Source organism: Ascidiella aspersa, chromosome 1, assembly GCF_963924565.1.
Source record: "Ascidiella aspersa chromosome 1, kaAscAspe10.2, whole genome shotgun sequence".
Lineage (NCBI taxonomy): Eukaryota > Metazoa > Chordata > Ascidiacea > Phlebobranchia > Ascidiidae > Ascidiella > Ascidiella aspersa.
In genome coordinates this window covers 4,204,060-4,227,706 of record NC_139447.1, presented here as the reverse complement: position 1 = coordinate 4,227,706, position 23,647 = coordinate 4,204,060, and the positions used below count along the sequence as shown (strand labels likewise).

General features: G+C 40.7%; 1 protein-coding gene across 1 annotated transcript; it reads left to right on the top strand.

Moving 5' to 3' along the window:
- The first annotated feature begins 1,234 nt into the window (after positions 1 to 1,234).
- On the top strand, positions 1,235 to 23,041 carry LOC146166636 (protein yippee-like). Its single transcript, XM_083398009.1, has 4 exons — positions 1,235 to 1,500; positions 2,375 to 2,418; positions 6,925 to 7,033; positions 21,945 to 23,041. Exons 1-4 carry the CDS (start codon positions 1,396 to 1,398, stop codon positions 22,032 to 22,034), a joined length of 348 nt encoding a protein of 115 aa, XP_083254135.1. The 5' UTR covers positions 1,235 to 1,395; the 3' UTR covers positions 22,035 to 23,041.
- Positions 23,042 to 23,647: the final 606 nt, after the last annotated feature.

The window sequence follows — 23,647 nt, the reverse complement described above, 5'->3', positions numbered from 1 at the left end:
GTGTACCAAACTTTTTTGTACCGGTACCTAAGTTTCAAATACAAAAGTTTGCAATTTGCTGAAATTCGTCTGTTCAAACGACGACTAAAATTTGTTTAACTAAACACAGCAATCCTTTGTTTAATTGTAGCACTTTGACTTTCATTTTCTTTTATTGCAAAGTTTAATTAGGAAAAAAATTATTTTTAATACAGGTTACCCGACCTTAATAGCAACAGTAACACCAAGCAAGAGTGCAGGTTACATATATCAAACTATAGCCGAATCCACCACAAATTTGAAATTCGGCGACTAAATTAGGCTATAATAATTTTAATTAGACATTTATATGAATACCGGTAGCGAGTTGCTTTTTCATTTATTCGAATCATAACGGCGTTATACTCCTACCGCATACGTAGCGGTTTACAAATATATTGATTTTGCAAAAGGGCGAAATCGGTTTAGATCGGCATTTACAACACAACAACATCTTTGTTGCGCAACTGCGTAACTGCGGATTTAATGGTGCAACGGCAGGTGCTTAACTTTGCGAATAGCATCTAGTCAGCAAATTGGCCGTAAAACAGGAGTGCGCGGGCGACCAGGCGATTTACCACGGCGTGCGACAAAAACAGCTGACGAACTAAAAGAAACACCCCCTTTATTGTAATCATCTTCTTTTGGTCGCCCAATCGGCGGCTAAACAAGTTAGGCCAGACTGCCAGCTGATCTCGACTACTCGCAGGAGAAAGAAAGAAACAAGTGGTGAGGCCTTTTGACAAGGAGCGCATTTCCTTCTCTTTGAGAGAGGCAAGGGGAGCGCTGGCGAAAAGTAGACGCACAAAGAAAGCTGCCACGTGACTCGACGCTCGAGTGTTATTATGATTCCGTGCAAGAACGTTGTTTTGCCTGGGCCATTCGCTTAGCCGTCCTGGCGGCATGGCAGCCTCAGCTCAGCAGCGCTTCGAGTTGGAGAGGAACAAGTGTGCGGTTTTCGGCTGTGGCGTTGGTGCATTTTCTCTTGCGGGTATTTGCCATGCCTGAAAATCGCTGTAGGACATATTAGATGAAGCACAGACAAAGGGTACAGCCATGCGAGGGCTGGCATTTTGTATTTTAGCTAAGCGATGCAGCCACGCTAAAGTTTAAACTCGATTGTCGTTAAGTGTCACTGCTCTTCTCAGCCATTGTGCCTGCGTTGCTATATTATGACTGTCAATTTCACTGTTTTCTCTTTTGCATTTGCAGCTAGTTACGCAAGTAATCTGGTGTAAACGCATATTGGCGCCGAGATCAACCAAAGAAGTCTACCGAAGATTTGTTTTCATTTCGCGCGCGCCAAACCAGACAAACGGTTTCTGCACTCGAGAACTTCAGGCCTTCACAAGCAGCGTTTCCCTTCACTCAACAAGGATGGTGAAGACGTTTCAAGAATACCTGACAGCGGACTGTCACCGGACCTACAGCTGCGTGCATTGCCGTGCTCATTTGGCTGGACATGGCTCGCTCATTTCAAAGGTAACTGGCGAAACAGGCTTCTTGTAAGACTTGATCGCTGGTCTAGAATTCTATACCACAACAAACATTAATTATTTTAGGGCAGGGGTTCTTAAACTGGGGTCCATGGACCCCTTGGGGGTACGTGAACTAATTTTAGGGGGGCCGTGAAGGCCAAATTGAAATATTAGTTTATATTTAAAAAAGAGGTCAATTTTTCTAAGAAAAGAGTTTGATTAAAAATGAAACGTTTTTGCACTGAACGTATTTAGACTGTATTTTTCTTTCACATTTTGTGGACCAAAAACTGTAAGTCTATTTGTATTGTGACGTCATTTTTGAAAAATTCTTGCTTACCGTGGTCCAGGTGAAGCCAAAACACATTTTAGGGGTCCGCGGTAAAAAAAGTTTAAGAACCCCTGTTTTAGGGTGAGGGAAGAATAATAAACAAACACTGACCAACAACTTAACCCAAACAATATCCGTTGCTTTATAATTGTTTCAACGCTGTGGTAGAATTCTAGGCTACTCCAACATTTGTTTAAGTAGAGGAAAAACCCTTCAAATTCAGTTCAACTTACTTTTCAAATTCAGTTAAACTTATGATACCTCAACTTGTTCAAATACCAATTTTACTGGAAAAAAATCATTTTGGTTACCGTCCTTTGCTTATTTATTAATTTAAACTGTGAACACATAAATTAGGCTTAATGCGGTATTTTGCTGAAATTCCGAAAAATACCCATCGTTGTAGTTAACAAATAAATGTGAAATTTGTAGTATACTGTAGCATAAGAATATTCATGACAGAGAACTGAATAAAGTCTGTATGGTAATATATCTCATTTTTATATGTTTTCTTGCTTAATGTAATTAAAGTTTTTTTGTTTTTCAGTCATTCCAAGGCAGTCAAGGTAGAGCTTACCTGTTTAATGAAGTGTAAGTATCTAAAATCATACAATATTTTGTTTTTGTTTGTGGTTAGCAAGCTCAAGCGTTCTATTGTATCTGTGAATACAATATTTCATTTTCGATTCTTAGTACAAATACTCGCTTGGCATATCAAATGACATATAGACTATGTGCTGTTTACATTTCAACTATATACTCAACATGAAAGGACATTTTGTCAAAAGATGAAGCCTAATAAATGGCTAAGGACGCTTTGCTGTGCTAACTATTTGTACGTCAACCATCTGTTTACACTTATTTGTATTTTTAATGAAATACTTATTAATTGAATATAAAAGAAGATATAGGTTACTGTTTACGATTAAAAGCTCAAATTATAAGCCTTAGCTCTAAATTATTCATATTTTTTAACCTCTAATTTGCATTTTCATGCCTAGAATGATCTTTTTAACACTTTGTTGTTCAAAGGTTAAACTGTTGTCATCATAGTTTTTTGATCAATTTCAACACAAAATTTCAATCTCTGTATGTTAATGATGCTAATGTTAATTTTAGAGGCAATTTAAAAAAAATAACCCATAATGAATAAAAAATGCATATAGAACTTTTTGACAGTTGTTGTCATCATAAGGTTAAACTATGGTCATCATAGTTTTTTTTTGACCTTTTAATTTTAGAAGCAATTTAAAAAAATATGTAAGCCCACAATGAATAAAAAATACACAGAAATTGTTAAGTAATGCTTAGCATTTTCTAGGCTTACTATGGTGTCGAGTGGGTTTGTTAATGCCAGATGCCGGTTATGCCCTGAAATGCCTTACCGGGTCGTTAAAATTTGCTGCAATTAAGTCGCTGAATGGTTCCTTGATTGCAACACAATAGACAAATATAAACCTACCCTGGGTCAGGTGGTGGTGCATGCGCCCCAAACCCAATGACCTCATTAATTGCAACCAGCAGCATTAAGTCACAATATGTCATGGCTCATTTTTGCTTTTTTATAACAAACCATCGTCACCCGTTTTTTGTTGGGTTAATCAGTGTCACTTTATTTAATACTTAAGAGTATTATTTTTTTTTAACCTATGTCAACAAGTTTGTAGACATTTCCCCGTTGTATGCCTCTTTAGAAGGTGTTGGTTAGTTTTTCAACCATCATTTTAAGCAATGTTTTAATCATTTTATCTGTATACTTTGCCTCTATGCCAAAATGGAAATTGAAAGGCCACGTGTAACCAAGATTTGTCTGTAAAGATAATTCACTGTGGAGGCCCTGCCAAGCCCTTTTCTATGCAAATAGACCGATAGATCTGGTGGTATGGAAGACCACCCAGGTTTAACTGGTATCCCTTTCTAGTATCAGTTGTTAACAGTGCAGTATGCCTATCACATATTGGTGGCCTTTGTTTAATGTCACCACAGTATTGTGGTCACTGGGGTGTACCTTCTTATAACTAAAGGTGAAAGTACTTTGTTGTATGATACAATATAGCAACCTTCCATAACAAACAATAAATTTTGTAGGAATAATTATGTGTATTGGAAATAAGGTTGTTGCACACTTGTATATTTGATAGAAATAATAAATTGGCTTCATAGCATTTATATATTTTTTTTGTCTTTTAGTGACTTATTGTTTTGACACTTTTTCAGTTTAGAAGTAATTAATACACAAAGTATACTTTTCAACCCTCTTGTATAATTTGCAAACGAAACCAGACTTTAAGTTTGTTATCACATTTAATTCCACCCATTTTAGGTGATGTGACAATACAGTATGTTTTGTCCTTTCAGTAAACAGGCCAGAAATGCAAACAAAGGTGTTACAAAACCAATGCAGTGAAAGGCAGTTAAAGGTGCAGTCTGTCATCCTATGGTACACTTACTTACCCCATGCAGTTTGCTGGTTTTATGGAGGTTAAAGGGAGGTAATTGGACCACGTTTTGTACCACTTGGCAGATTGTATTCTGCAATTTTGCGCAAAATGCGAGCAGCATGTGGTGAGAAGTAACATCCTAACGCAGTTTTTTTAAATTTTTTTTGTTGTGAAACGATTTTATTGCACAAGACTGGTCTTCAAGGTTAAGCAAATTTTTGTACGAAAGCTTCATCGAAATATGGACATGTTGGGGAACTTGATTTAGTCAAATGTTTATTGACGGCAACATAATGTTATGCAACAACCAACAAAAGCAATGATACACACTCCAAGCCTGTTCCCAAACACAGCTAGTTAAACGTCCTCATGTTTTTAGATTACTATGGTGTTATTAGGACCTTAGTAGGTTAAGAAACGAAACCGCAGTCTTAGAGGCAGCACTAGGCCCTTGTCAACCAGTCGCGTAGCAATGTGTTTCGAAGGAAGGGCTCTGACAGACGTTCAGGCACACACACTTGACGCGCGCGCCGAGCCGAGGGTTCATTCTACTGTCAATTACGGGTGTCCTGCGTCATAGCACAAAGTGGCACCTTGAAGCAGGCGAAGTGTCGAGCACGCGCTTTGAGACACGTGTCGCGCGAGGCTTGTATAAAATATGGCAATTTTTGGGGGGCTGTTTTGTTCTGCAGCGCTAAGTTTTCAAAAACAGAATGTAAGACCAATAGACGCTAATATCGAAGAATGAATAACACCACATCGCAATAAATTCACTCGTAAATGGACGATTGGACATAGTCGGTAGTTTTCACGAACGTTAACGGTTTAATAAGGTCTAAAAATGAAAACCACAAATTAAATTTAACTGGCTAAATTCTGTTTCAAATGGGCTTAACAATATTTCGACAGAGCTTGAAGGTTAATACCTCTGTTTGCGACCCGCAAGTCTGTCTCACTAGAATATCTATTATCACTAGGGCGATTATTTTTTTGACCTAAAAAATGAGAAAATTTGACTATTTTTTACCTGTAAGAAATACATTGACTTAAACAACATTTGAGACTTACTGTTAATAAGCCAGGTGAAACGAGCATACCGCCTTTAAAGCGGCCTGTCCAAATTGGCCTAATGTTGCTCAAAAGTCGGCATTTGTCGCTTCGGGCGATTTCCGTTCGTAGTCGGCAATTAGGCGGAGGAAGTGTATTAAGTACCCGACACCGAATAAGGTGAACGGCCACTCTCAAGCCAGAAATTTTTTTTCGCCGTATGCGAATGCGCGCGTGTTATAAAACGACATACGGTTGACACGTTTCCGACTTTGTGTACATGCGGACAGGAGGATCATGTCGACCCAACTGCGCCTTTCCGTAGTTGCCAGTGACCAATTCGTATATGCTACGACTGGTGCGCCTATGTCCTCGCATAGGTGGTTAGTTTTCAGTAAATTGTAACGGACATTTTTGATGCACCTAATCACACCTGTGGTGGAATCTGCTTTTTATAATAATCTTGGTAGGAAAAGGCGTTGTAAGTTCGGAAATACCTATCGGTCGCTAGCATATGCAAACCATTTTTCCGGGTGTTGTTTTTCGGGGCGGGTATAGGACAAACTTAATCGTTGCAGACGTTAATTTCCAAGAACCTTTCATATAAGTCGGTTTTCCCTAAATTTGCGTCTAATACTGTCTCGTTTTTACGATTTGCAAATTAGGCACCATTAGCGCAGCAGCCGTTTTGGTAAATGCAGTCATCATAACAGGAGCGAACGCGCAATATATGGACTGTTCAAGCGCCCATAGCAGCTCCGGAAATGTTCTGGATGTCGCGTTGGCCGAAAATTTGTTAACACACGCCTCGTCATAGGTCGTTTTACTCTGTACTGGCCGTTTAAAACTAAAAGAACTTACATTTTATGATTTTTTCTAAGCTTGTACATTCAGAGAACATATTTTCAGTCATAATGCCCCTGGTAACGGATTTCGTCCAATTCGTGTCTCAAATTTACAAATGAACAGTTAAATCAGGCCAGCACAGATGTTCAGATATTCCGCCACGTGGTAACCTTTACACGAAGCCCAAGGTCGAACAAATGACCTAGGTGTGACCTGACGCCCGGCATGCTTTACTGAGCACAGAGCGCGACCCTATCCTTTAAGCGAGCTATTCAAGGTCAAGGTCAGGCGTAATTGACTGTGAACCAATTTTATTGGAACCCTCTATAGCGACCAGTTTAAACCAGATTTAACGCTAGAAAACGAAAAGTAATAAAATTATGGCAAACTTAATGTGTAGAAAAATTACGTCGTCTTGCTCTTGCGAGTAAACGAACATGATGTTTTGGCGAGGAATATTTTTTTACACTGTATAAAATGACTTTGATTACAACATAAATTCTATTTAATATAGGTTTTTAGTAAACGCAGTATCAGTATCAACATTCCTGTTCGAAAGTTCCGTGGATTTTGTACAGAAAATTTTGTTTAATTTTACTGTTTGTCACATTGTCGACTAGGGAAACGCAGTGTATTCACAACCATTTCGAACCATTCCTTTCACTTTCGACCGACAGAAACCACAAGAGCGGCGGTTTCCATCAATTGACACATTTCCCGTTCACCATATAAATCCCCTTCATCTTCCCCTGTATCGTTGCAGTGTGAACGTATGCAGTGGAACTCCGGAAGAGCGACTACTGCTGACCGGAATGCACGCGGTGTCCGACATCTTCTGCAAGTGTTGCAAGACCACGCTAGGCTGGAAATACGTAAGTCTTTCCTTTGATTCGGTCGCCGATTGCTTTCCTTGCTTTGTATATATCAGAGGAAAAGCCAACACGTCGATATGCTTAATGTCGGGGCATCCTTAAACATTTTTACAGGGCGTTTCTGGCAGTTTTCCGATCCCTAAGTTCGAATATGCCACCTGTCGATCGCCACATTTTACCTGGTCGATCGCGTCGAATATGTGTTGCTTTATTACGTCATTACAGTAGCTGTCGCACACAAGCCGAACATTAGAATGACCAGTTGTTGTCTGGACAAGCCTAATAAAGCGTTCTTTGACGTAACAAGTTAACCTCCATTGCTTGCTTGGAATGCAATTAACTTTCAAAATATTTAACAAGTGTTCTTATGACTTTTTTACCGAACCAGTCGATCGCGAGTCTCTTACAAAGGTTTCAGTCGATCGCAATCAAACATTAGTTAGCTACACCTGAGGATATTTGATGCCAGGTGGTAGTATCGGCGTTCGCCCGATACTCGCTAGGTATTATTGCTGATTAATTTTGATATGTCTCCCGATGTCGCCACACTGAACGGTGCATCATCGGCTTACCAAACCCGCCGTTCTCCCTACGTTAGCCTTATAAGCTAGCAAGCAAAAAGGTGTCTGTCGAACGACCTGGGCTTGGCCGCATACACGTGTAAATAGATGTACGCCTGCTTGTTTTTTTTCCCGGCCCGCCTTGTTTTGTGCGCTGTATTATACTGCGGACTGTTGGTTGCGGTGAGCTGCTAACAAAGGACGCCGCTCGTTTTACACGGCGTTTGTCCTGTAGCTGTGTAAATGTCACCTGTCGGTTCCCAGCAAGTCAAACTGTATACCGGCACGATTTTTTTAACGTTAAAAGAGTTCGCCTCGGTTTTATCCATGGCAACTGTTTTCGGTTTTCCCTCCCCGTATTTCTGGGATAACAGACGGCGTGAGAAATGTTTGAGAATATACTTGGTGTCTTTTTAACTGAAAATGACCACTGTGAAGTGACAAGGCTATATTCCTACACCACTGTTAAATATAGTATTTTACAGATTTGTTTTATTAGTAAAGTTGGTTTCCCCTCCTCGTTTCAAACTTAATCGAAATCGTATTTCACAGATTTGTTTTTACTAAAGATGGTTTCACCTCATCAGTTGTAAACTTAGTTTGAAAACGCCGTAACAACAGTGGCTCTTGTTGGAAGCAAGAACGGGTGCGTGAGAAATTGTACTTGCGTATGGCTTATACCTCCTTCGTGTGATTTTCTTTGAACCACACCTCACCGGCCATCCAATATTTTCCTTAAATTTCGCACTTGATCTGGTTAGGCATCAGCCCGGGCCATAAATAATTGATGGTAGTGCGCCCACTGTTCCACACCGCGTAAATATAGCAGAGAAAGAGGCGGAGCCCAGTTTAGGCGACACTTTGGAACGCTTACGCCCCTATTATACGTTTTGGAACCAAATTGGCTATCAGAACCTAGTTTTTGATATGATTTGATCAGTGCATAGCGTTGTTGTGCTGCTTTGTTAAGTGAAGTATACTATAAAGGATTAAAGTCATTTCTTTCGTCGAAAGTTCTAATTATTTTTTAGTCGATCAGATGCGATGCCTAGTTTAGGCAGGCGACCCTTTGCAACGCTCACGCCCCCATTTGTCTACCACGCCCTTTTATATTTTTCCACCCCTTGGCATGATAAAAATCGCCGTCTCGTGCGATCTTTTAGCTTGCTTTTCTTAAGTTGTTTGAGACGTTAAAACGCACGATTTAAAAACTAATTTGGGCCGTTTGCTCTAATGCAGTGGTTAAGCGAGGTTTGAACGGCTAGAAACGTTGTTTAGCTCACTTACCGCTTGTTACGGATCATCGTTCCGTCTACACGCGTAATAGGCTCAACGTGTGCGTCACCGGAACAAAGTTTTGTAACAGAGGCGGTTTTGACGGGAAAACTAGAAAAAAACTTACGCAACCTCGTGGAAGTATTATCGAAGTCCGTTTTAATGTTTCTGTTATACAAGCTGTATTTTAAGGCTGTGGCTGTTGTAGAGGCTTAGCTGTTGTAGAGGCTTGTTAGAGCTCATTCCGAAGCTGGTAACATCAAGTTCGCGTTTCGACAAATTTTTCAACCTTTTTTTTTATCATAAATATAAAACTTAACACCAATTTCGAAAAACAACTTTTGAATAGTCGTGTTCAAATTTCAAATGTCGTTACCACTTACCAGAAACCGATTTCTGGCATCGCGTGACCAACACAAAAAACTTACCCTTAATGACGAGACGACGACCCCATAGAGCCTCAAATTACCCCCGAAATCGGCCCCAAATCTATTACATCAAGCTCGTCGCGCCAAACAAGCTATCTTCAAAACCCTGGTCTATTCTCGTCGGCTCCATTGTGGTCTCTCAGTTTCACCCCTGCCCCATTGTTTCGTCACGACGGTTGGCCCGCGGGAATCGTGTCGGGGGTACTTTGGGGTTCCGCACGGCCGCGGCACCAAAGGGGGCGTGTGGGTCAAACGGGGTTTGGCGCCCCCGCTTCCTAGCTTCTTTGATGATTCCAGGTGCACCGAGGCCTTTGAATTGAAAGCCGTTGGCGTCAGTTAAATGGGAGAGAGCGCTGATCGAAAAACAGGGTCTCACATAATTGCACGCTGATCGATGCAATACCATCCCTATTTTGCCATTATTAATTCTGCTATGGATAAAATACAAGTGTTTTATTTTCAAACTCCTTTCTATGCACTCTCCTTAAGATAAGTATACACATTGAAATAAGCTATTGCTGCCAGGAATATTGCACAACCGAGTATTGCTTAACCAGCAATTTTATTTGTAAACATTTATTATTATAATTATATATTTATTTTCCATACTCGGTTATAAATGCATAGTATTATAACCCGATCTGTCGGAGGTGTTTGTTGCTGGGCTATTGTAGCGTTTGTGTCGATCACTTGTCCTACACTTTAATTCGTTGCCAAATGCCGTTGTTTTAAATAGATTTGAATGTTTGATATTCTTATTACGTCTTACTACAACCTCCAACCATTATGCTCAAAAATGTTATTCCATAATATGTTTCTTGTACCCTTAGCAACAGTGGGCCATATCGTAGGCAAGTTCCTGTTTTGGCCACATTTGCAGGTGTGTCAGTACATTTATAGTTTTCGCGGCCTTTAGTCCCATTCGTCTTCAAGTGCGCGCGTCCAACGGCTGTTGACTGGCGAAAAGCGCCTTTTGCCGCCGACCGACAGGTTTGAGCCTGGCCCCTAAGCCGTGACGTCACGGGGTCACATTTCCGCCGGGTATTTTTGGCGCCGGTGAAAAGCGTGCTGCCGAAAATACTGGAGGTCACCGTTTCCTTCCTTGTCACTTAGAGCGTGGCATGACTGATAGAAAAAGATTCGGCGCTTTAACGGTTCACGGTTGTTGTTGTTTTGGTAGGTATTAAGCCCGTTTGCAAGGCTCCCACATACAAAAGCTACTTTGATTTTCTGGCATTTTTGCGTACTTGCTGTTTTGCTTTCCTAATTTTTTGGGCAAAATAGAAGGGACGGGGGACAAGGCTGCTATACAAAGGCTGCCTTGATTTCTGGTATTTTTGCGTACTTTCTGTTTTGTTCGACCTAAATTTTTGGACAAATTGGAGATAAAGGGGTCTCAAAATGCTTTAATAACATGGTAAAATGTGTAGCCTTTTGAAGTACTGTTCAACTCGCCCTTGTACGCCCTGTCATGCAGTTACAAGGTTTGCTCAAATTAGGAAACAGCATTCAGCCGGAATCGCTTCAGACATTCGACTGCGACTCCGGAACAAGATAGGTCTTGCAGCGCCAAATCGGTGTCACACCCGCTGATTCATTGCCGTTTCCGCTGGGCCGTTGATATACTTGTCAATTTTAATAGGCGTCTGCGGTCCTAGGATAGCAAAACCTCCATTTGTCCCAAAATGCAAACAACTTAACATTTTGGGTTTTTTTCCGTTAATGTTTGGCTGGTGTATATTTTTGCATATGGTTGCAATAATAATGCCATGGAAAGATTGCCCGAATAGGTGGTCGAAACGTTGGTAATTCAAAAAAAATCTGCCGATAAATAATTTTACAATTGAAACATTGCCTGGTAGCAATAGTATATTCATTTTTGGATACGTCATGTTTTTTTTTAATTTTTTTTTTTTCTAGGAAAGCAGCTATAAAACATTCTGACCGACGATTTGCGTTATTTTCATGTCACTCGGCTATTTTTGTTGTGAAGGCGTGTAAGTTTGTCGTTTTTTGTAGCGCGGTATTTTTAGTTCCTTAAGTTCAAGCGAATAGCACGAATTATGTAAATTTGTCGCTAGAATTACGTGCGCAATTACACCTACCAGAGAAATGCTTCATTGCACATTGATCGACATAGTATAGCTTGTTTAACACCATATTTGGATTGGATCGTCTTAGTAAAACTGACACAGAACCCTTGTGAGATGAACTTTTGTAATTCATCCTCTATTCTTGATCTCAAGCTACATACAAAGTTGAACTGTGCTCCACAATAAAAACAAAGTATTTCAGATCCAGCAAAGACGCGTTTGAGCATGCCCATTACTGTGTTTTTTCTAGTGTTTCTCAGGAAACCGAATGTGGCAGTTTAATTTCAAAAACTGGCCCAGCGATTCATTTTTTTTTTCTAAAAAAATCGCCGTCATGTTTATCTCCGTAGCAACATAACAACAACTCAGAACACGTCCGCTTATTATACCGTGGCTTTTATTTGAAGCTTCGAATATCTTTCTTTGGAGCTTAAATAAGAATCCACCTGTGAAAGCATTTGTATTATTAATAAATTCCTGTACACTGATAAAGACTTCAGTATCGGTTTGGATCCATTAGTTTTCAATGGTGACTATAGTTGCTTCTGATGAGAGCTTCTAGTAAATCTCGTTACGCCACTTGTAACTAACGTACCACATTCTATATTTACTATAGCACAAAATACTGAAAATTAATTTATGATGGAGCCTGTAAATTCGTGGCAACGCAACAACAACACAGAAAATCTCCGCCAACAGAAAAAAGCCCCTACGGTTTGCCTTCCCTTTGTCTGACACAACCGCCGTACCAGCCACGTTTTCCGTTCGTTCTTTGTGACGTCATAACCGCGTTGGCACCACGTGGTCGAGTGCTCCGACTGTGTTGTGATGTCCGCTCGGCGCTCGAGTCCATCGGAAACCGCGCTGTCGACAATATAGAAAGGCGACTCAAGTGGAATAATTATATGGGCCGACAATTGATTTTTGGGACATATCTTGTTTTTGCTGCTATTCGTTTTAGGTTTGCTATGCTATGTTTCAGACAGTTTTTTGTACGAATCTTTATAGAAAAAGTATGCATGTAGAACTTTCAAATTTTTGGACACGACGTAGAGTAACATGTAAGATAGGTGCGTATAGGTGGTTTATGAGTCTGTGCCCCTAGGGGCATTTGGTTGGGGGACAAAAAACCTAAACTTATGTGACGTCATCGTTTTAGCTCTATGTAGCTATCGATCTAGTTACTTTCAAAAACGATTTCTGCTTTTTTGTTTTTTTAGCGGGAAGGGGGTATGTAAGCTGGCCAAAGGCAAAGGAAGTTTTGGTTAAAAAAGGTGCTTTTGAAGTACCCATCTAAAATGAATTAAGACGACAGCACAGATAAAACTTATACAAGTCCCCTCGGGTGCGAACGATTTTTGATCATTTTTATCCTTTATTTCTATCTTTTGAAAATCCTTTAATACTAACCATTAAGCTGGACACTCAACGTGGAAAGAAATACCACATCACGTAAATATCCTCGCCGAAAGTGCCCTTGCATCTGTAAGGCGCCTATTGTGATGCAAAACGCTAAATCTGCATGCGCCCGGGTTTAAATCAGGCGCATTCAGGTTGCGACATCCAACACCGGCGATGGTCGGCGGCTTAAGGTAGCCAGACTTTCCCACACGACTTTGGAGGGGGCGTTGTAGCGGCGGTCCTTGATCCAGGCCGACGATAAGCTGTCAGCGCGCCTATCACCTTTCCATCGATCACTTATGCTCTATTCCAATGTCGGGCGCGGCCTCCCGTTGTTCGACTTTTGCTGTAACGTCGCATTTATTACGCATTTTGCTTTGATTTTTCGCGTTTCATAAAGATTGCCTAATCGCCAACACCGCGTGATGTTGCAACCTACACTTAACACCAGGAGTAGCCAACACGTCGATCGCCACATTTTACGGTCGATCGCTTCTAATATGTGTTACGTCATTACAGTAGCTATCGCACACAAGCGGATCATTAAAATGACTAATTGTTATTGGAAATTAATCTAAAAAGTATTTCAGTCATTTGCAATCAAACATAAGTTGGCTATATCTGCTGTATTCCAATGTCGGCCTCCCGTTGTGAACCTTTGCTGAGCATCTGACTTATTCCGCCTTTTGATTTGGTTTTACCTATATCGATGTGGCCTATTCACCCATAATGGGTTAGCATAGTTACTTGATAGATCAAACCCTAGTCGAGCGTGTGACTCGCAATTGGACTGGACCGAAATCGGTTGTGGTAATGACGTTGAACGCCCACGTTGACCAAGCATTGATCTACTCTTATAGAACGTCAAGGGCCCTTGATTTTTGTTTAACGATTGCTGCTACGGAAATGGCTTTAATGGTGGTCGAATCATAGAGAAGAATAGCCCTCTTTGCCACAGTGAGCATGCTTTTATGCCGTTTTTTGACCTAGAAGCATTGAACTATATTTTTCCATCCTCTTCAGTTTCGCAAATTTAAAAAAAAAACGGGTAAACAAACAAAAGCAACCGTTTCTTTAAACGGGGGCGTATAATGACCAACTTGATTATTGTTTAACCATTGCTGTTACGGAAATGGCTTGAATGGTGGTTGATTCATATAGAAGAATAGCCACACTCAGTAAGCTTATCCGCCGTTTGACCCAAAGCAGTATTTCATCTTTTTCAATTTTCAAACAAAAAAACGCATGGAAAAGCGTTCGTTTCTTTCAAAGGAGGCGTATACTGACCAACTGCCCGGCGGGATTCGCTCCCACGTGGCTTAAACAGCAAACGGAAACCGTATAGTTAACCAAACAGAGACCCCCTGCCAGAGACCTCCATCAATATTGATCAGCGTCGGCGAACCGCTGAGCATCTGTGTCGCATCATATCCTTTAGGCATGAGCCTTGTGGGTTCCTTACCTTGTTACCTGTACCTCAGCCATATGGCACGCCCTTCAGTAAATGCCCTTAATTTGCCCCGAAAACCCCCTGCTGCTGTACAGTTTGTTTGAACGCGACAAGGGATCTCGCGTATGATAACCTCTGTGTGTGTGTGTTTGTGTAAGTGGTATATCATTTTGGGGCTTTAATTTACATTGAAGGCTATGGAGCGTAAGCGCACAAAAGTTTAACACAGAGTTGCAAACTTATCTTAGTTCTGTGTAAAACATTTTTTTATTGAAGTAAAATTCGGCTTGACGCTTTTGCAGCCCGTTTTTCGCATCGAACCTCATTTGTTTTATATTGTTGCTTCCTGGCAGTTTTATATTCATTTATTTTACCTTCTGCTTTTTGAATTGGTTTTCGACGACGTCAAGTAGTGTCGTGCTGAGGCCCGATTTTTTCCCTGTTTATTGCACTGAAGGGTCGATATTTCGAGCTCCTACCTCGCGCTAAGCAAACCTTAGTCCCGAGGACATTCGGCGATTTCTAATTCCGACTACAGTTTATTGGTAAATCTAATAGGCGCAATGTAAAATTCGGGTTAGTCTAGTCTAGTCGGTCTGTCCGCTCTGCTGAACCATCACAAGCCATTTGGTTGTGGTGTGTGCCTTTCGCAAATGTTCCAGCCATGCTCACCGGAAAGTAAACAATACCTATCCGCCATGTTTTTAAACGGACGTAAAATTGCCTATATTCGCCAATCGGTGAAAAACAGCGTTAATGTGTATTGAAAAAGAACGGGTTGTGACGATTTCAAAAGTGGCCGTGTGCCAATCGCTTGTTGCAAATGCGAATGCTCTACAAGTTTTCTGTCAAATATTTCACACTTAATTGTTGCATAATGCGGAATTGATGATCGACGTGTTCCAACAAATATTTCACACTTTACGCGACCCGTGCTAAAATTGCTTAACTCTGTGTATCCGCTGTGCCATGTGTGCACTGAACAGCGCTTAACAATAGACGCCCGTGCACGACATACACACACCCGTCGCTGATTTCCGAATAAAAATGTGCCAAACATGTACAATTGCGTCGAACGCTGTTTGCTTTCTGCGAAAAACGCAACGGTGTCGTTATTTCAACCCTCGTTTACTTTCAGTTCTTATTTGACTTCCCTTTTACATGTGTGTTTTTCATTCCTGCATATCAGTATTGGGCGATCGGTCACTTTGTGTAAGTCGCACTGACAAACCACAACTTTACACGCAGTAACGGGACACAACTAGCTACAGCGGTGCACTGTTAAAACCAGTGATTGTCAACCTTTTATGACTTACTGCACCCCCCCTAAAAATAGTATATAGCAGGGGTGGGCAAACTGCGGCTCGCCGGCAAGTTTTTTGTGGCTCTTCTAGTCGAATCGTAAAATTCCAAAAAAAAGTAAAGGCCACCAAGAGTACGTTTATGAACGTTTTTCTTTTTTTATTTCTTTATTTAGGCCAGCATTTCGGTTATGACGTGGCACTAAAGAGTTAGTTGCTGCAAGCTAACGCAATTTCATTGCTAAGGAATTTCATTTGCCTAATGGCTCTTCGGTTGAATAAATTTGCCCACCCCTGGTATATAGATTTTCGGCACCCCGACTGGAATTTTTTTTAAGTATTTTACTTAAATGCCACTATAAATGGGACTGGAACAACACAATCAACTTAAAGCATGTATTCAGTTGCTATAATGGTCTCTATAACAGTACACAAATAGTTGTATCAAGAAGCTTACCAATTGAGCAAAAATCGGATTCCTAAAAATCTCAAATACCTATCGGCACCCTTGAGAATTAGAAATGGCACACCAGGGCTCCGGTTGAGAACCAACGTGAATCCTGTTTGGTCTCTTGTGCTGGGATTTAGGCGCGCACGCCAAGTAAACATTCGTGACGAAATTTCGATTTTCCTTAATCTGTCGCGCCGAAATCACAGCTGTTAACACGTTGCTTTAAATGCTGTTGTTGTAGGACCGAAACAGCGCCCACCGCCTATGTATACAAATAGCGAGGCGCCTCGGCCAAACGGAAGCCAGCCTGGTTGAGGTCACCCGCATTGTTATCGTAAACATTTTCAATCCAGTCAGCTCGGCTAAGGCACGCGATCCGTTAGAAATTAGTGCAGTGCTAAGCAAAAAGGTCAACCACAATTAGGGCATCAAATGGCAGAAAAGTCTGACTTTTAGACTTACAAGGTCGTGGCAATTCACTAATTGGACCTTCAGGTAAACTCCCGGCGTAAATTAATACAAAATATCACTGAAAATTTATAAAAGATAACAAAAAGTGTGAGATAGAAATAACAACACTTGACCAACCCGAACCCTAACCGAAATAATGTGCGTTAATGTAATAATTGTTTGAACGCTGGAAAAAAGCCCAAATTCGGGTGGGCATATCTCGTCCAGGGTATATAGGGGTATACATGCCCGGTGTTGTGAACAGCCGCGGAAATCGCGATCGACCGCATGTTGACTCCTGGCGAAGCTGCGTGACGTCATGCTAGCAGAGCGTGACGAAAAGCTGGCGTGGTTTCCGAGCTGGATGCTCCGCGCCATTGTGTCGAGTCGCACGCATTTCCACGTCGAAGGCAAAAAAAGGGGTTCATACCCCCACTTCGAGCCATGCTGTTGTTGTTTTGAATTTTGAGAATCTTAAACGGGCATTCAAAACCAGCCTATGGCTTCTACTTTAAAAAAAAAGTAACCATGATTTCGGTTGGACGTTTACTGCAACCGTTGACGTGTTTGTAAATCGCAATGCCTGTTTGAAGCACAATAACCTATGTGCCCCACTATTATCATAACATAGCTTGAAGCATAATGGTTGGAGGTTGTAACAAGATGTAGTAAGAATATTAAAGCTTATACAGTACACCTTAATGTACTTTAACAAATCTTGATCTTGAAAATTAATGAAGAGATATTTGAAAAGTTTAAAAACACTTCTCTATGGGCTTTGATATTCTTACTACGCCCTAATACAAGCTAGTTCGTTCCGCAACTCTAAAGCTGTCCTTGAAAGTAAACTACATGTTAAAAACAAATTTGTTAAAATTTCCATTGACGCAGATCTAACTCAACAATGGCAGAAGTACCTGTTAACATACTCAACTAGAATCAGGTACAGAAGAATGCCGATTTACAGTCCAATTTTTTTGTTTGTCACCTCTGGTATAAAAATAGCACGTGGAAAATTTCAACAAAAATGTCAACCAATTTGTTTTTACCCATCGCCAGGGTTCAAAGCTAAGGCTGACGACATTCAGGACCACGATAACGCTGGGTATTCCCGTTAAGGCCGTCAAATATCAAGGCACAGAAAGGTGTTTTGTCCAAATTTTCCCTCGAGCAACCTGTGCTTTTTGCCCTACCGACGTAGGCCCATTGGTGGGAAGCACCAACACTAAACTTGTTCGTAAACTCCGTTTGTACGATCGACTCGTTTTTTCGTAAACAGCAATGTTACGTGGCTATTGTGGTTTGCTGTAATCGACCATTCGGTGCTAAGGCCGTTTCGAGCAACTAAAGAAGAGTATTTTCTCAAACTGTGCGCGTCTAGTAATTCAAACGTGTGCCGCAAAACTTTGTTGTAATTGTGTTAAATAACCAGTTGGTATTAGAAATAGCTAGGCACTCGGATTTTATGCCAGATTTCGATGCACACAATCAATAAGACATCTGATTGGAATAAATACGGATAATATTACAGAATTTACCTATTGTAAGTTAAGGGTGATGTCGAGTAATAATTAAATAATATGGTTGAAGGCCTGTCGCGAACTCAATATGATTTACTCAGTAGCTAAAAACGTTTGACATCCACTGCACTAGACAAAAATATAAACAGGATGACAATCAGCAAGCCGTTTGATTTTAAATTGCCCAGGTTAACAACTGGACAAGTGTCAAAAGAAGCACGAACGTTTGAAAATAAAAGGCCTTGGCGCTGGTCGAGAATCCTACCACATTTTCAACCAGGGGTGAATGTTGTTAACAGTATTTGAGTTAGGGTGCGAGTTAGCGTTTAGGTTTGGGTGGATCAAGTATTATTATAATATTAATTTTTACATATTCCTGCCTTTCTTGCAATTTCAACTTTGACAACTGATTTCGTTAGCGTTAAAAAAAATGTGGTAGGATTCTAGACAAGACTAAGGCTTGCGATTAGCGAAGCCGCCATGCAAATTCGTCGGGCGTTCAGCGCCGAGCTGAGGTCTGTTGTCGCTTGTCGCCCTGGCGATTGTTGCGTCACAATTGGAGCCGATTTGTGGCGACAATCGGCGCCTGGCCGTCGACGAACAAAGGCAGTCCTGTCGCGTCCATTGTTCGGCTTTGTTGTCGAGTTGTCAGCGCCGTTTTTTCCACGCGGTCAATGCCGTTCCAAGGTCGTGCTGAAGTGGGGTATTTGACATTTGTTTACAAACGTTTCCTGGGGAGTTAAGCTCTAATTTAAAAAAAAATATTAGTGTTTTTTCGGTGAATATGCCACGACGAGTAAGCGATATAAGGCACAACCAAGGAAAACTTCAAGTCGAGCAACGCTGCAATTATTACAATGTAATAAACGGCAAAATTGTAGCACCGTTGGCCGCATATGACTGACTGTGTGTTTTGTGAATGTTAAGTTGATTAAAACCCTTCTATTAATTTCGAAGCAACGAGTCACTTGTAATCAAAATGTTATTTCTATCGAACCTGATAATTGTTTAATCAGTATCTTCATTAAAATTCTTGGTTGCGAAGCAGCATAAATCGTGATAGTCATAATAGCACGTTTCAGGCCATATTATACTGCGTCAAATTGTGGACATTACTAGGTGCCGCACCGTAGGCTTAATATTTTTTGTGGATATAATTATCCCTAGATTAAACATACACTATTCTTGGGAGTATAAACCCAGAAAATGCCAAAATAAGATTGGATCATTGTAAAATAAACCCTGTTAATAAACCGCCAATATAAATTTGCTGCTTATTTGTGTTTTCGGAACAAAAACACTGACGTGGCCTAACAATGACGAATGCCATGGGTTAGTCGCTGCGCTTCCAAAATGAGCAAAGAGCTCTATTTATGGTATACTTGCCCGTCAAGTGATGATCAAAATTAATCACGCCCTTTCGATATGTAAACACTGTCATTGTAATGTATTTAATAAAGTTTTTGACATTTACTTATAATGGAAATTCGAAAAAAGCTAAATAGTGGCCTTAGAAATGGGCGTCAAGTTTTATTTAGTGGTTGACAGTCCGTTTATTTCGATCAACTATTCTTGGAGGCTTAGTCAACGTTTGCCGCCAATGTATCTGACAGACGAGAAATAAACGTCACTGCGCCTCCATTTAACCCTCGGGCCTTGTTTAATGGGAAATGTCTGTATATTTAGTTATTTTTGTTCAACCGTAACTAACGCAAACGGGCGCGGTTCGCGGAAACTTTGTCCTGTATAAAATAGTTATTATTTCTGTACTCATGATTTACCGAACGCTATTTTGACCATATTTTGCGTTCATTGAGAATCTCGGCTGTTTAAGTTCGACCGAACAACCAAAAATAGAAAATCGTTTAGTTTGTTGTTTTTTACAATCTGCTCTGATACATTTTAATGTTTTTAACGACTATTTAAAAGGAACTTTTTGTGGCAAAAAAGAACCACAGAAACACTCTAAACGTTGCCAGTGACCTGTACAAGCTCGGTTGTCCCTCGTCTGGTGTTTGTGGTGTCCGCAAAGCGAAAATAGCAAAAACAACGAAAGTCGCGCTTCAACTGCCATCGAACCCGACTTGGGCAAATCGTGACGTCATATGTTGCCAAAGCGCCCGATCATCCCAGGATTAGTTAAGAAACTGACGGGCTGTCACGCTGTGTTACGTCACTTAGCGGTTTTTCGCGTCACACCTGCCTCTTTGATCAGGAAGGTTAATTTTAAGGACAGTTGTCCTGGTAACAAATTGGGTCCTAAGAAGCAAAACGCCTTGGTTTTCGGCAATTTGGCATCTATTAAAGGATTGATGATGCGATAAATCGCTGCCCTTGCGTAAAATCGCTTTTTTGTAGTTAAAAGCAGTGAAAATGGAATGTCGTATCAACCACACATCTTTGAACAAAAATTGTGCCACCTTCCACATTACCACATAAAAAACATAAAGCTTGAAAAGAAATCTTTAAACTCTTTTTCGCCCTCATCATTCCGTCGGCTGCGTCAGACTGAAGTTGGACTCAGTGATTAAAAGCGAATTAGCACCGACGTGTATCCGGCCTTGGGTGTGTTCAGTTTCCTGTACTAATTGCTGGATGTTAGCGACGGAACGCTATTATTGCGCTATAGAGTGCGTTGCGACCTTGATCCAAACCCCCGACAGATTGTTAAACGTGTAGTAATCCTTACTTGTCGCTAATATCCTCGGCCGCGGCGTGAATTGTAACAGCCCGTAATAACAGCTGGCTGATACCTATTTGCGTAATTGCGATTCAGGTTTAATTGCCCACTACCGGGGCACTCCTTATTATTAGCACGGCGCGTGCGCACTTGATTTTCGGTTAACAGCTGAATTGGTAGCCTCTAAAATGCAAAAATCACGTCTTAACTGTTAAAACATTATGTTCGGTTTACAGCTGTAATGTTAGTCTGTAAAATGCAAAAATCACGGTCTTAACCGTTTATAACTTGGTTTTTGGTGAACACCTGAAATGGTAGTCTGTTAATCCAAAAATAACGTTGGTAACTGTTTAAAACTTCATTTTCAGTGAACAGCTGAAATGGTAGCCTCTAAAATGCAAAAGTCGCCGGTTTAACTGTTTAAACCCGCATTATTACACCACCGTTTTCATCAAAAGGGCGAAACACGGCCGCCCGCGAAAACTACATTTCCGTTTTCATTGTGGCGCCAATCGATAAAAAATCTTGTGTCCTTGCTGCGGCAAGCCAAGTCCATTCCCCCGTTAGCCCCGCACCTCGGTCCAACAGAAACCTATCTCGACAGATCAATATTGCCAGATTGGAAATCAGCCTCTTGCGTTATATCGACCCAAACGGCCTACGTTAAGGCTCCAACCGAAGTCTAAAGGGAATGTTTTCCTCCAGCCTAAAGCCAGTCGTAGTTTTTCGCGTCGTTTTTGTTCGGCATCGATTCTGTGCGTTCTGCTGGAAACAACTTTGCAAGGCCAATACTAAGGCGTTTTTTTTTCGAAAATTATTTTTATTGCTCCCCTGTTTGCGTTTCATGAGTAATCTTTTGTACAGTTTTGTTGTTGCATTGGATTTGAACGAAAGTGGTCTTCCTTTCAGGAACAAAATAGCGTCCAATTTATTACCAAAAGATGACTTAAACTCACGGCTCATTATTTGAAGATTGTACAACTATTTTATTTAAGTATATGCAAAAATAACCATAGTCGAAATATGCTGTATTTTAACCGGCCATTAAAGAATCATACCCAAAAAACAACAGATAAATCGTTAAAAGCAACATAAAAATGTAATGGTTTAGAATTTTAAAAATATGTATGCTGCATGTCAGGTATTTCTAGATCATATCACTTAATAAATAGTAATTTACAAAAATTGAAATCAATTTGTTCAACCTCATGTACGGCACGTCCGAAGCACCTAAAAATGCTGTTTAAGTTCATAAGTTTCGGTCTGTGCATCAATTTAAACATCGCCGCTTGTGTTTTACAGGAGCGCGCTTACGAGACAAGTCAAAAGTACAAGGAGGGAAAGTTTATCATCGAGCTCATCCACATGGTGAAGGACAACGGCTGGAGCTAACCTGCCCCTCGCCAAAAAAAAACTTACCCCCCCCCCCTGTTTTCCCCTCCTTCACCAGTTACATCAAGCGACGCCTGTGCACAAACACTTAGCGACTTTTGCGCTCGCGTCTCACCGTACTCTTTATAAACTACTACTACTGTTCCGCACTGACTAGTTGTTGTTTTCCTCTGTTGTTGATCTTGATGTTGTTGTTATTTAGCGTTGGACACTCTTTTTGCGTCGATTCTCCTTTCAGTTCGATTTTTCGATTGGGTAGCTCTCCGCCGGCCGATGCAGCTACCACTACTGTTACTTCTTCTATATACTATACCACTACTAAGCGGTTGGATATTCACGTTTCCGCCCCGCTTCATTATCGACCAATGTTCCAGGCCAACTGCTGTGCCGTTTAAATGTAAAAGACGACACCCTTTGTCTTTCACGGTATTTTCACGACTTTTTAAGTCAAGCGCCGAAAATTGACCGAACGAAAGCGCGCAATTTTGTTGTCGATGGCGTATACGCTTAGTATGACACCCTCCTAGAATTCGAAAGTTCATTTCGCGCGAACCAAAACGAAAGCATTCCTTTTTTGTGGCGATTTCGCTATATGCGGCGAGACTTTGTTGTTCGCTCTTATATTAGCGGCGCCCCGCGTATAGCCTGTCACTTTTGACCACGGATACTCAGTATGTTTGTGCTCTTTTTTTCTACTCATATTTTTCCGACTGTTTAACTATTTTTGGTGTGGTCGACTGTGATAACGTATTTCTGCTGTAGTTGGGGAATCCCACCCCCCTTTTAAGCCCCCCTTCTCTTTTTTACGTATCCTTACGTTTACCCCTCCTTAAAATCCGATTATTTTCGGTCCCCTAGCCCCCGTATTAGCTTTGCTCGCACTGTTACGTTTTTTCCAAGATTTTTCATATCGTTGTTTTTCGTTATTGTTCTTTCGCTGTAGCCCTCTTGTTTTCTGTGGCTATTTTTTGTAAAACGGATCAAATTGAAACGCTTGTTTTTCAAAATCACTCCTAGATTATTTAAGGAAGGAAATTGTTAAGGCTTTTTTTGCTGACGTGAAACTTAAGATGGATCGTAAAAATTGCGACCACTTTATACCAAACGAAGTTGGTTCAACAAACAACTGCAGATCACTCGGCTTTCTTCTATATCGCAGCATTTATAGATCCTTAAAAGAGTATATAAATCTAGAACAGGGTTTCTTAAACGTTTTTGACAGCAAACCCCTAATTTTTTTCTGGCTTCACGTGAAACAGTATCGGCAAAAGTTTTTAGAAATGACGTCAAAAATTTACGTCACAATACAAATAGGCTTCTAAAATCTGCTGATTTTGGTCCAAAAATGTATAAGTGAAATGAAGTCTAAACACATTCAGTACAAAGCCAATTTATTTTTTAATTAAATTAAATTCTTTGAAAAATTGATTACTTCTTCAATATACACAAATATTTCAATTTGGCTTCATGAACCCCCTAAATCTAATTCACGTACCCAAGGGGTCCATGGACCCCAGTTTAAGAATCCCTGTTATAGATCATATACATTAAGAATTAAGATGCTCGCATTCGTATTCGCTCTGTTCTTGCCGAACAATTTTCCTTAACCGGTG